Genomic DNA, 12,412 nt, shown 5'->3' with positions numbered 1-12,412 from the left:
TGCCTGGCACACTCTCTCCCTGGTGCTGCCCAGGGCTGCCTCCTCTGTCCGGGTCTCAGCTTGGATGTCACCTCCTGGGGAGATGCTCCCGGCCACACCTCCGCCCCCTCCCAGCCTGCATCTCCCATTCCTGGACTCTACTCCAAGTCTGCCTCCCTAACCACACCTCGGGCTCCCCCAAAGCAGGCAGAGCCACACCGGGTGCGGCTGTCTAAGTAGGTAGTCGCCGCTCAGTGTCTGCAGACAAAAGCCAAGGTTAGGGCTGCCTGGCGCCCACTCACCGGGTCTTGTCGCCGCCCTCAGGCTCATCCACCTCATCTGCACTGCAGGTGGCACTGGAGTCGCTGTCCTGGGGGGCGCCCGAGCCCTTGGCTGTGGTGGCCCTGCCGCTCCCGCCCTCCTTCTTCTCTGCCTTGAGTGCTCCCTCGGCCGTGGCCTCAGAGGCCTCCGCATCCTTGCCCTTGGCCGGCCCCTCCTCGGCTTGCTCCGTGCACTCGCTCTTGATGGGCTCCTCGGCCTTCCCTGTGTCCACTGCCAGCTCCTCAGCCGCGGGGGGCTTCTGCTCCTCCCCCTCCTCCACTGGGGACACCGCTGCGGCCTCCTCCTCCTTCTCCTCCTTGGGGACCACAGGAGGGGGTACAGAAGGCGATGGGGGTGCTGGTGGGGGCGTAGGGGGTCCGGTGGCTTCAGAGGCAGGGGTGGGCTCAGTGGGGGCCGGGATGTCCTCTGGCGGCGGGGTGGGTGGCTCCGGGGGTGCCCCATCGGTGCTCTGGGTGGCTGGGGGCTGGGGCCCATTCTGCCCTGTGTCCTTGGCGGCCTCAGTGCGAGGGGAGGGGATGCTCTCGGTGTCTGAGCTGTTGTTGACAGTGGCTGTGCAGGGCAAGAAGGAAGAGGGGATGAGCAGGGTCTGGGGGGACTCCAGGAGAGATGCGTGGCCCTGACCCTCGGGATGAGGCCGTTCTGTTGCCTGACACCAAAACAGCCCTGAGGCTCCTATACACCTGGGCCCCTGCCTGGAGCCCCACCCCTGAGACAAAGCCCCTGGCCAGGCCTCTACCCACAGCTGCTGCCCTCCCCTGGCCGCCTTTCTCCCGAACTGACCCTGCTGGCATAACCTGGTTAATTCCCAACCCCAGGACCTCCTGGTGGTCAGCACCCCCGACAGATGGAGCCAGCCTGAGGGCGGGCATGGGCAAAGGCCTTCGTTCTGGGGGGTCTCCGTGTTCTCATCTGAGCTCTAACCCCAGCTCTGCCCCGCACTGGCTGTGTGCCATGGGAAACTCAGGTTACCTCTTGGGCCTCAGTTTTCCCATCTGTAGAATGGGAGAACAACAGTTCCCATCTCACAGGGCAGAGAAGCCGGCGATTGTGATGGCAAGGGCAGTTGCCTGGTGACTGCCTGATGCTGCACCATCATCGCCACCATCATCATCACATGACAGTGCAGAACGGGCAAGTGTGTGTGCAGGGGCCCTGGGCACAGTGGACAATGAGGCCAGTGCGTGCACAGGGCCCCCGGGGCACAGTGGACAGTGAGGCCAGTGCGTGCACAGGGGCCCGGGCACAGTGGACAGTGAGGCCAGTGCGTGCACAGGGGCCCGGGCACAGTGGACAATGAGGCCAGTGCGTGCACAGGGGCCCAGGCACAGTGGACAATGAGGCCAGTGCGTGCACAGGGCCCCCGGGGCACAGCCCACATCAACGGCCTTGGCATGGGTTTTACGCAGCAGGAGAGTGGCCTGTGTTGACGGAGTGGCAGGAGGAAAGCATGTACCCAAGGATGGCGAGGAGACCCCAGCCGCAATCCTGGCTCTCTAGCCCCCAAACCCACACCAGGTTCTTCTTTGGGTCTCAATGTTCCCATTTTCTGTAAAATGGGGATACTTGAAAACCCCTGCATTTGCTATCAGGGAAATCAAACCTGGTGGGAGACCCAAGTGTGCCAGTGAAAATCAATGAAGCAGTGGAGACGGGAAACTGGTCTGCTGGAGTGAGCCCGGGACCAGCATGGGGAACAGCCACTTTGCTGGAAAGGAAGCCCAGAGGCCACGGAACACAAACGGTGGTGCTCACAGAAAGAGCATGTGCCCAGAAGCAGGGTTCCTTGTGGAGGACCGGGGACCTCGGGATGCCCACCCCGGCCCAGCCCTACCCCCCAGGCCAGCCGGCCACATTCGTACCTGGGCCACTGCATTCCCCTCTGGGCACCTCATTCCCAGAGGCATGTAAGGCTGGAAGGAAGTCAGAAAAGAGTTAGAAGCCAGGCGGCACCAGGTAGTGGGAGGTGAGGGAGGAGGCAACGTGGCGAAGAGGGGCCTGGAGCCTGGTGCACAGCAGTGAGACCTCGCTGCTGCTCGCTCTCCTGCCCCGACTGCCCTTCACCTTGGACCGATGAGCCCTCTCCCTCCAGGCTCTGGCCAGTGGCCGCAGGTGACCTGCAATAGCCCTGCGCAGGCTGGTCCAGTGGCCTGTTCAAGGCCAGCCAATAACGGGGTTGGTCAGGGTGAAAAGTGAGCTTCAGCCACTCTGGGTGTCCTTGCCCTAAGTCATCAGGCTCCCAGGATGCCTTGGGGTGGGAGGTGCTGACCTCAGGGGTGGGCAAGGTTGCAGGGAGAAGCTTTTGGGTCTGCTGAGACCTCTTCAGCCATCATTGCCCCCCACCAATCCCCCAGTCTCTCCTGCTTCTTGCCTCCCTTCAGGCCCCAGAGCAGAGGCCACCTCTTTTAGAAACAACAGCAACGACAGCAACGCAGGCTGCGTGCAGGCCAGGCTCCGTGCCGGGTTCCTCACACATGACTCCTTTAAGACCTCTAACACCGGGACCATCATCTCTCATGTACAGATGAGGAAATGGAGGTGGACAGGTTCATCAGCTTGCCCAAGGCCACGCTGTGGAGGGCAGAGCACTGAGCCCAGCTTCCTGCATCTCCAACCCCTGGCCTTCCTCTGCCTGGTGACTTCAGCAATGTCATTCCCTTCCTTCCACAGTCAGAGTACGGGACGTTGGGAGGCCAACGTTGAGGGCCCCAGGACCAGGGATGAAACCTCTGGGTCTCAGTTTGTTCATCTACAAAATGGGCAGTTAACGCCTCGCTCTCATGGTTATCAAGGGTCTGGGGCAGGAGCCTGCGTGAGAAGCACCCCGAGGGCTTGTGACGATGCAGGTGGCTGCGCCATGCCCTGAAGCTTTCTGATTCAGTACGTGTGGACTGGGGCCCGAGAATCAGCACTTCTAACAAATCCCAGGGAACACCCTGCCACCGCTGCCCTAGAATCCAGGTGAAGTGCTTTGTGCAGCGCCTGACACACAGTAGGTGCCTAACAAGAGCGACAAAAAAAACCCACCAAAAATAAAAAATAAAGACACCACCAGATGGCCTCCTTTCCTTTCTGCCCGGAGGTGCCCAGTACCAGGTTGCCTGGGTTTGAATATCCAAGGCAGGGCCTTGGATAACCCCACTATGCCTCAGTCTCCCCACCTGTAAAATGGGGAGAACAGTAGCACCTGCTTCATCCACTATGAGGATTATTATTACCAGAGAAACCACTGGGCCAGGGGATCCCTCCCAGCCCTGCGCTGGTATACTTCCAGCCCAGATCAACAAGGTCCTTTCCACCGCCCCCGGGGAGGGGCCTGCAGTGCTGCTGGGGCTGGCTGGGTCTCCGGGGAGATTCCGGCAGGGCAGCCTCAGGCTCCAACCCAGCACCTGCCTCACCTCCCCATCCTGAGCACAAAAGACAGGTCACGCGGTGTGCGCTGGCTGGGCCGGCAGACCCCGAGCCTACCAGCTATGTGCCAGGACTCCCCATGGGACGGGTTCTCCTTTCCCCCAGCCTCAGTATCCCTATCCTTAAGATGGGGTAACACCCTGGGCACCAGAAGGCTTAATCAGGGCCTCTGATCTCTGTCCCCGATCTCTCAGAGTGGCCACAGAAGACCACCACGTCGTCACAAAAGCCTCAGCTCCAGCCAGCTCAGCCCTCCCTCCTCCCCCACCCAGCAGAGCACGCCTCTCCCCATCCCTACTGGGCTTTGTAAGCCCTGCAAGCGAGGCGGGGGTCATGACCACACAGTTCTGGGCAGTGTCTGCTCCGGTTTTAACGTGTGGCCAAAGCTTGGCTTCTTACAATGCTCCCACCAAGCGTGCATCCTGCCCATTCAGACAGTTGGAGGGATATTTACAGAAGGGACTGGGTTTCTGTTCCCGGGGTCTTCTCTTGTCCTGGCTACAGACCCAGAACCCAAAATGGGATGACCCAAGGGACTCGCGGCCCTGGCCTTCCTTCTGTCAGACACTGGCCAGGCTTTTGGCCAACTTGGGTCAGAGAGACCCAAAGCTGGTGGGGAGGCCTGACTCAGGGCCTCTGCCCCACCCCCAGCGTGAGATGACAGTCACCCAAGGGCCCAGTTGCCCATTCCCAGTCAGGAGCTGGGATTCAGGCTGGTGAAACACTGCAGGTTGGAGGAGCCTGGATTTATCTGCAGGCCGGGCTTATAGAACCAGGAGGTGACTTGCACCTTCTGCCAGGGAGGAGCCGGTGCATTCAAAGGCAGAGAGGGAGGGAGGACGGGAACAACAGAAGGACTCCTGACGGGGCAGGAGGAAGGAGGGTTGAATTCACCAAGGACTTGGGCTCCGCTGGGCTGCTCGTGTCTCCTTCAGGGAGTCAGGGACACTCAACCGAGAAGGGCTGGGGTCCTCCAGCGGCTTTTGGTCACGTCACAGTGGGAACGGTCTAGACCCCCAACTTCTTCTTTGACAGAGAAAATGAGCCACAGGGGGTCGAAGGTGGATGAACTCGTGACCAAGAGTATGGGGCCAGGTGTGGGCAGCCCGTGTTCAGTTCCCGGGTCTATAAACACTGATAACAAAATTGAGCCATGTGTTATCCGGAGCCCTGGATAACACACAGCTCATGTGGTCACAGTCCTCCATTTGAGGGGACCGGGGAGACCTGCCAGCACCGCGCACATGATGGCTTTACGCCCTCTCTTCAGCAGCACTCACCTGGTGGGGCATCTGTCTAGTCTACAGCTGGTAGAACAACACACTCTGTGGTACCTGGGGCACCTGGGCCCAGACCTTTAAGTGCCCGAGCCTCAGTTTCCCCATACAGAAAACAGGGACACCAAAGAAGGGGACCGAATTATTTATCACCCAAATAGGGACACTTGGGAGTAAAAGGAGGCACTAAAAGTAACTATATAACGTTTACAATACTTCCCGACTGACAGATAGGTTCTATTTATACCGGTTACCTTGTAAAAGAGTTCTGGTCAAAAAACAATTTTCAGGCCTGGTGTGGTGGGTCACACCTGTAATCCCAGCACTTTGGGAGGCCAAGGCGGGCAGATCACCTGAGGTCAGGAGTTTGAGACCAGCCTGACCAGCCTGACCAACATGGCGAAACCCCATCTCTACTAAAAATACAAAAATTAGCCGGGTGTGGTGGCGGGTGCCTGTAATCCCAGCTACTCAGGAGGCTGAGGCAGGATTGCTTGAACCCGGGAGGCAGAGGTTACAGTGAGCCGAGATCACGCCACTGCACTCCAGCCTGGGCGACAGAGCAAGACTCCGTCTGAAAAAAACAAAACGAACAAACAAAACTATTTTCCAAAGTAAATTCTTTTCTAAACTGTGACACCGGATGGGGTGAAAGACAGCAGTCACCCACAGGGCTGGCCTGGACATCCGGTTACCCAAGCATAAGACTGAACTCATGGGCATCAGAAGGGCTGAGTAAGGCTTGGGGCTCCCAGAGAAGCTGATTATTCTCGGTATTGCTGTGGCCATCAATCTTGTGCCCATTACTGGTGAGTTTCTGGCAAGTCAGGCCCTCCCATTCCAGGGAGTCGAAGCCCCTTCTAAGAAGGACCCAGATGACTCAGGGGAGAGGACGCTGCCGGGGTCAGTTCCCACCATGCCCTCCCTCAGAGCCTGGACCCACAGCGGCCAGCCACCGCCAAGCTGCGCCAGCCCTCACCTTCGGCCTCCTCCACCATCTCCTCCTCGTTTCCGCTCACGCCCGACGCCTCCATCTCCTCATCCTCCACCACGGGCGGGAACGCGGTCTCCTCGCTGGCCGCTGCCGGGGCTTTCTTCTTCTTCCTCCGCGCGTTCCTCTCCTTCTCCTGGGCACAGGGAAGCAGCAGATCAGGGCTGGGGCCTGGGGCCTGGGCTGTCAGCTTGGGGACTCCCCATGCCTGGGGCCTCACCACAGGTGCAAAGGACAGTGATCCTGGCCATGTGGCAATGAGGGTGACCGTCCCCCTCACACCCCACCTCGGCAACCAAGCGTGCCAGGGGTTATTTTTACCGGGGCCTTTATTCTTCCATTGAGCCCCAGATACACTCTGGGTACAGGCGGGCCCCCCAGCCACCTTGATATCCTTCCTGAGCGTGAGATAACCTGTCTGACACTGCCCAGGACTCTCCTAGCCAGAGTGACCACGCCTCCTGGGGACACCCTGTCAGCTTCATCGGCACATGTGGAGTGAATGAATACAGAAGCTTCTCCTTGCTATGCAAGTCTCACTCGTCCCCAGGGGACAGGCCAGCCTGGGAAGCTCGCATTTCATTTCCTGAATTTTTACAGAACACCTACTGTGTGCCCGGTTCTGCACACCAGGGCTGTGGGGACACAACGCACGGGGTAGACAAGGGGTAGACCCTCGGAGGCTGCCCTGCCGCTGGGGAGACCAGCAATGTGCTCTTCACACAGAAGCACCACTCAGAGGGTTGCACAGGTGAAATGAGGTGGGACAAAGAGCACAAGGGCAGGTGCTCCTCTGGACAGAACAGTCCGGAAGGGCTTCTGCAAGGAAGTGACATTTGAGCCAAGATTTGACGGCAGAGGGAAGGGGCCAGCCAGGCTCTGGATGAGAGTGGCAGGTGCAGGGAGTCACAGGTGCAAAGGCCTCCGTCGGGGGAACATTCCGGGTGTGTCCCGGAATGGAAAGAAGCCCACGTCGTGGGGCCTCCACTTTCCCTGCTCCTGGGAACCCCAGCTCCTCACTCACAGAGCCCACCCTTCTTCCCCAACTTAGGCACCGTCATCAAACCGCTCATCTTTGTGGCTCACAGAAGTGGGTGTCTCTTTGTCCCCATGGTGAGCCAGGTAGAGACTCCGAAAGTGTTTGTTGACTGACTTGCTGAGCAACTGTGAAAGGCCAGCCTTCGTGGGCTTGAACGCACAGACAGCTGAGAGCAGGGGCATCGTGGAGGCAGCATCTCGAAGTGACTGGGGACTCCCAGGGGGACTGGAAAGGCACTGGGGGGTGCCCACCACAGCCTGGTGTGACAGGAGCAGCAGCAGCCTGATCCCTCTGGGGTTGCTGAGAAAGAGGCAGGCCCCCCGCCACACCTGGAGGTACCCGCAGCTCTCAGCCAAGAGCCCTATATTGTGTTGAATGGTGTCCCCCAAAGTTCACACCAACCCGGAACCTCAAACCGTTACCTTACTTACAAATGGGATCCTGCAGATGTCATTAGTTAAGATGTTGCCACACTGGAGTGGGGTGGGCCCTAAATCCAACAGGACTGACAGTCGTGGAAGAAGAGGGAAATACGGATTCAGGGACATGAAGACCCTGTGGCAGCCGAGACACATGTGGAGGGATGCAGCTACAAGCCAAGGAATGTCATGAACTGCCAGCAGTCACTGGAAGATGCAAGAGGCTCCCCTGCAGCCTTGAACGTGAGCACAGCCCTGCGGACGCTGGTTCCAGACGTCTGGCCTCCAGAATTGGAAGAGAATACATCTCTGTTGTTTGTGCCGGTCTGTGGCAGCCACAGGGAACCACACATCCCTCTGCACTGGTGCGCCCAGATTCCAAGAAAAAGCTGCCTGACATCCAGACCACACAGCCTGCTCTCGGGCAAATGCCAGGTGGGCCCTGCCCACCCCGGCCCTTCACCATGGCCAGGCTGGAGCTGGGCCTCATGAAGGGGAGGAGAAGGGTTCTCAGGCTCTAAGCCCCAGCCACAGGCAGGGAATGGGATCACTTCCTGTCCTGCCTTCTTCCTGAGCAAACAGGGTTCCTCTGAGCACAGCCGCTTGGAACGCAGGGAGGAAAAGGGAAACGTCTGCTCGTCCGTTAGTCACAGTTTCCGTCACCAACAGTCGGCCGGAGGGCCACAGCCCTGCCCCTGCCAGTGCCCGCAGGGCCCACGGGGATGCCCAGCTCTGCAACCCCGCACATGTCCTGGGCCCAGTCCCAGCCCTGCCCCGAACCCTGAGCCTCTCCCAGGAGAGTTCGAGCCTGTGGCGGCCTGAGAAAGTGGTGGCATGTGGGTTCTGCGGCTGCGGCCGAGGGCTGCCCCTGCTTCCCGAATCTATTTTTGGCAGACAGAGGCTCAGGAAAGACTCAGGGCTGGGTGCCTTGAGCTGCCCGGGCAGTGGCTGGGACATGGGAGATACTCAGAGTCTCGCAGGGAACAGGGGTCTCCTGTCGGCCTGCTCGTGGCGCCCACCATCCTGGAGAGCAAGGTCTCTCTGTGGGGGGCAGGGTGGGGCCTCTGAGGCAGCGGACCAGGATGGTGCCAACACCCTGAATCCCCACAAGGCTGGGTCTCAGGGAGAGTCCCAGGAGTTACAGTTAATCCTTACACACATGGTCCAGCACTGTGGGATCCGGTGTGTGTGGAATACGAGATGCTGGTGATGGCATCGGTCATTACGGCTGATGTTTACTAAGCACCTACTATGCGCCAAGCGGTTTCTGGTATTAATTTATCGGATCTGCACAGCCGCTCTGCATATCAGGGCATGTCACCCCCTGCTTCAAACTCTCCAACACCTGGATAAAATTCCCAAGTCCTCCCTCCATCCACATGGCCCTGTGTGATCCAGTCCTGGACCCTGCCTGCCTCTCCAAGCTGCTCTCCCCTCTTCCCTCCTCAGGGACTGTGCTACAAACACATTGCCCTCCTAGCCAGAGGGCCTCTGCACCGGCTGTTCCTCTGCCTGGACACCCTTGCCCCAGATATCTGCATAACTCACTTCCTCACCTCCTTCGGGCCTTAGCTCAGACATCAGAGAGGTCTTCCCTGATCACTCCATCATTAGCTCATCCCTCCCACCTCCACCATCAATCATTTTCTACTACATTCCTCTCATCTTCAGATGAGATAGCATCTTCAGATGAGATAGCATCTTCAGACTCCATTCCAAAATTGAGTGTGCGAACCTGTCCCTCACACCAGTTCCTCAAGGGCTGGGATCTTTGTTCTCTGCTATATTCCCACCATACCTGGAACAGTGTCTGGCACAGAACAGATGCTCTGTAACTACGTCTTTAGATGAATGAACCTGATAGACAGGGACAGTGGCTCAGAGAGGCAGACACATGCACAAGACCACACAGCTCATGAGTCGAGGAACCCAGATTTGAATGCCGGCCAGGTTCAAACATTTCCTGGCCGGACCATCTCTCTGCAGGCCTGTGCAGCCTCAGGTAGAAGAGATTAACAGCAGAAAACAAGGCGGGGCCGGGCCAAGGCTGAGGAGGACAGAGACTGAGGAACATGGAAGCTGAGCCCGAGGGGCCTGCATTCACAGATGGGAGAAAAGGGTAACCTTCGGCCATAAGGAGGGGGAGGGAAACCTCGCAGAAGACACTGAGGCCAAGTGTTACATAACTCTGGGACATGCCCCGCCCGCCCGCCCGCCCGCCGGATCCTGCTTCCTGCTGACGTCGCCTGTGGCCACACTCGGGCCAGGCCTGGTGCAAGGCAGGAGGGGACACCCACTGACCCTCTGCTTCCCCACTCCTTCCTTCTCTGGCCAAGGGTGACATGTCTTCCTGTACTCCAGACAGGGTTGGGCCAGCAGCCAGAGGTGGCTGTTACTGTGTCAGGATTCACTGGGATGTGCCTTCCTCCCTGGGACTGAAAGGCACAGGGGAGGGGCAGGAGGCGGAGGTCACCAGGTTCAGCGGCATCTCTCCGGGTGAGACCCGCTTGTATACTGCAGCGATGGGAAGCTCACCACTGCAGCAAGAGCGGCCACTGTCAAGACAGCTGGTCTGGCCTGAGCCCCGCTTCCTATGATGGGTCCCTGCATCTGCTCTGCTTTCGCTGCAGCCCTCGATATGAGGGTGCTCCTTCGAGGTGGGCCAGGAGCGAGAACCAACCGCACACTCCCGAATCACTCATTCTCATCCAGGTCCCAACCTGGTTCTCAGGGTCCCCTCCTGCCCACGCCTCCGGAGTCTTCAGCATCAGGGGACAGAAGGGCCACCTTCTTTATCAGCTGTGTCATTCAGATCAGAATCACTCTCATCGACACTAGGACGACCCAGCCTGAGTCCAGCCCTGGATGGGGGCTGTGCCTCAGCTCAGAATCCTTCCATGTAGCCTCCACTCCCTCCATGGTCCACTAAGTGTCAGCTTCTCAGCCCAGCAGGAAAACCCCATCCATGCCTCTGCCCTCAGGGCACCTGCCATCGCTTCCCTGGGATACAGCAGGCGCTCAATAAGGGGTTGCTGAATGGACAGTGAGAATAATACTGGATGCTTATTGAGGGCTGACCAAGGAACAGGCACTACCCTTTACAAAAAGAAACACACTTGTTCTTCAACAGCCCTATGCCTGGGTCCCATTCTTAGCCCCATTTTACAGAGGTGGAAACTGAGGCACAGAGAGGTGAAGTGAAGCCCAGTATCCTTTGACCCAGTCACTAAGCAGCAGAGCTAGGGTGCGAAGCCACCAGCTCCAAAGCCCTGCTTTGCACCATCCTTCTGGAGTGCCTCTCTGAATGAATGGATGAATCAATCAATCAATCAATCAATCGTGAGCGCATCACCATCAGCACTATCACAGCTCTCACTAGCAGAGTGCCTGGGGCACACTAGGCCGTGTTCCAAGCACTCTGTAGGCAGCCACCCAGTGCATTCCCACAACAGCCCTTTGAGATGGGTTTCATTATTGTCCCCATTTCACAGATGGGGAAACTGAGGCGCAGAGAGCATTGGTCACTTCCCCAAGGCCACACAGCTAGTAGGTGGCAGAGCCTACATTCAAACTCAGGTCTCCTGGGCCCAGTCCCTGCTCCCAACCCATAGCACACTGTGGCTGTGCCTGCACACACCATTCAAGAAGGGCCCTCGTCAGTGGGATAGCTGGCTGCATGTTTGTCCACGCCAGCAGCTTCATTGGTGGTTACTACACATGACAGGGTGCCTTGAGCATGGCCCCTGCCACCTTGGCCCAGTACTCATACCTCCCACTAATCTCCTAGTCTAATAAAACCTTCCAACTCAAAAAAAAAAAAAAAAAAGGAGGGGGTCTCAGGCAGCCCTGATAAGGGGGTAGATGGCGTCAAGATAAAATAATAATGACCACAGCAGTAAGAGTAACTAGGGCAGGTCGCCTTCCCAGAGCATTGCCCCTCTGGCAGGCACTAAGGTCCTCACAGGTAATCACTCGTTCACTCCTCACAGGACCTCTTGGATAAGAACTGTTATTCCCGTACTTTACAGATGGGGAAACTGAGGCTTAGAAGGCTGAATTCACTGCCCAAGGTCACAGGGGTGCCCAAATCCACAAGCTGGGCCTTGCCCCTAGTCTCACCCTGGGCCTAATGGGATGGTTCACCATGCTGGGGTCTCTGGTCCTCCAAGCCACTCTCAGGTTTTGGAGTCTCTGGGGGTACAGCAGGGCCACACCCTGCGGAAGCCTGGAAAGCCAGGCTGAGTGGCAGCAGGCTGCAGGGGAGGAGACGCCTGTGGTCATGGGGTGAGGGGGACAGGCGGAGGGGCCCCCGAGGGGGAGGTGGGGTAAGGGGGAGGCGGGGTGAAGAGAGAGACAAAGAAAGGAAGGCTGGGGAGAAACCAGGAGGCCCTTTTTGTGCCTAGGGAGATGCTCAGGGCCAAACCCCTGCCCCTGAGTCATCCCGGATGGACCACTTCAGACTCCTGACCTGGCTGACAGAATCGATGGCCCACAACATCCCCCCACCCCGGCCCAGGCCCCCTGCTGCGCCCCCAGGCTGCTGTGGCATGGGCCCTCTTTGCCATAAGGGACCTCGGCAGGTGTTAGGAACAGGGGTCTGCACATTCAGCCAGACACGGTGCCTTCCTCTACACCCAACCAGAAAGCCCGAAGCATCCAGAAGAGGAGGGCGCTGCCTGAAGCCCTGAGCTCTGGGGACAAATCCCAGGGGCGATGTGGAGGGCACGCGGGGCACTGCTTAACTGGAAGTGACGGGGAGGGGCCTCCCCGAGGCCAGAGGGTGGATTTCAGCGCTGACCACAGGGCCGTGGGACTGTGCCCCCTCGGTCCCGGAGCCACCAGCAGCCGCGCGCACACGTGACTCACGAAGAACCCACTTGGGAGGGTGGAAGGATGTCCTTAAATTCTGCACAGTACTTGGGCAGAGTTCAAACAGGGTGAGGCTATACCTGGCCCT

At 58.6% G+C, this 12,412-nt stretch overlaps 1 protein-coding gene across 39 annotated transcripts in view; it reads right to left on the bottom strand.

Annotated features, from left to right (window-relative positions):
- The window catches only part of LOC105493668 (nuclear receptor corepressor 2), a 240,074-nt gene that overhangs the window by 47,410 nt on the left and 180,252 nt on the right, over nucleotides 1–12,412 (bottom strand). For 31 of the 39 annotated variants that reach the window (XM_011761567.3, XM_071070825.1, XM_011761578.3 and 28 more), the window contains 3 exons: nucleotides 5,986–6,133; nucleotides 2,181–2,231; nucleotides 282–870 (listed from right to left, as the gene is read on the bottom strand). In XM_011761567.3, the coding sequence (XP_011759869.2) occupies nucleotides 282–870; nucleotides 2,181–2,231; nucleotides 5,986–6,133 (788 nt within the window). The remainder of the gene's footprint in view (nucleotides 1–281; nucleotides 871–2,180; nucleotides 2,232–5,985; nucleotides 6,134–12,412) is intronic. The other 8 variants (XM_071070837.1, XM_071070836.1, XM_071070833.1 and 5 more) reach the window with 1 other exon arrangement.

The sequence above is a fragment of the Macaca nemestrina genome, chromosome 10 (assembly GCF_043159975.1).
Source record: "Macaca nemestrina isolate mMacNem1 chromosome 10, mMacNem.hap1, whole genome shotgun sequence".
Classification (NCBI taxonomy): Eukaryota; Metazoa; Chordata; class Mammalia; order Primates; family Cercopithecidae; genus Macaca; species Macaca nemestrina.
This window is presented reverse-complemented; position numbering and strand designations above follow the sequence as displayed.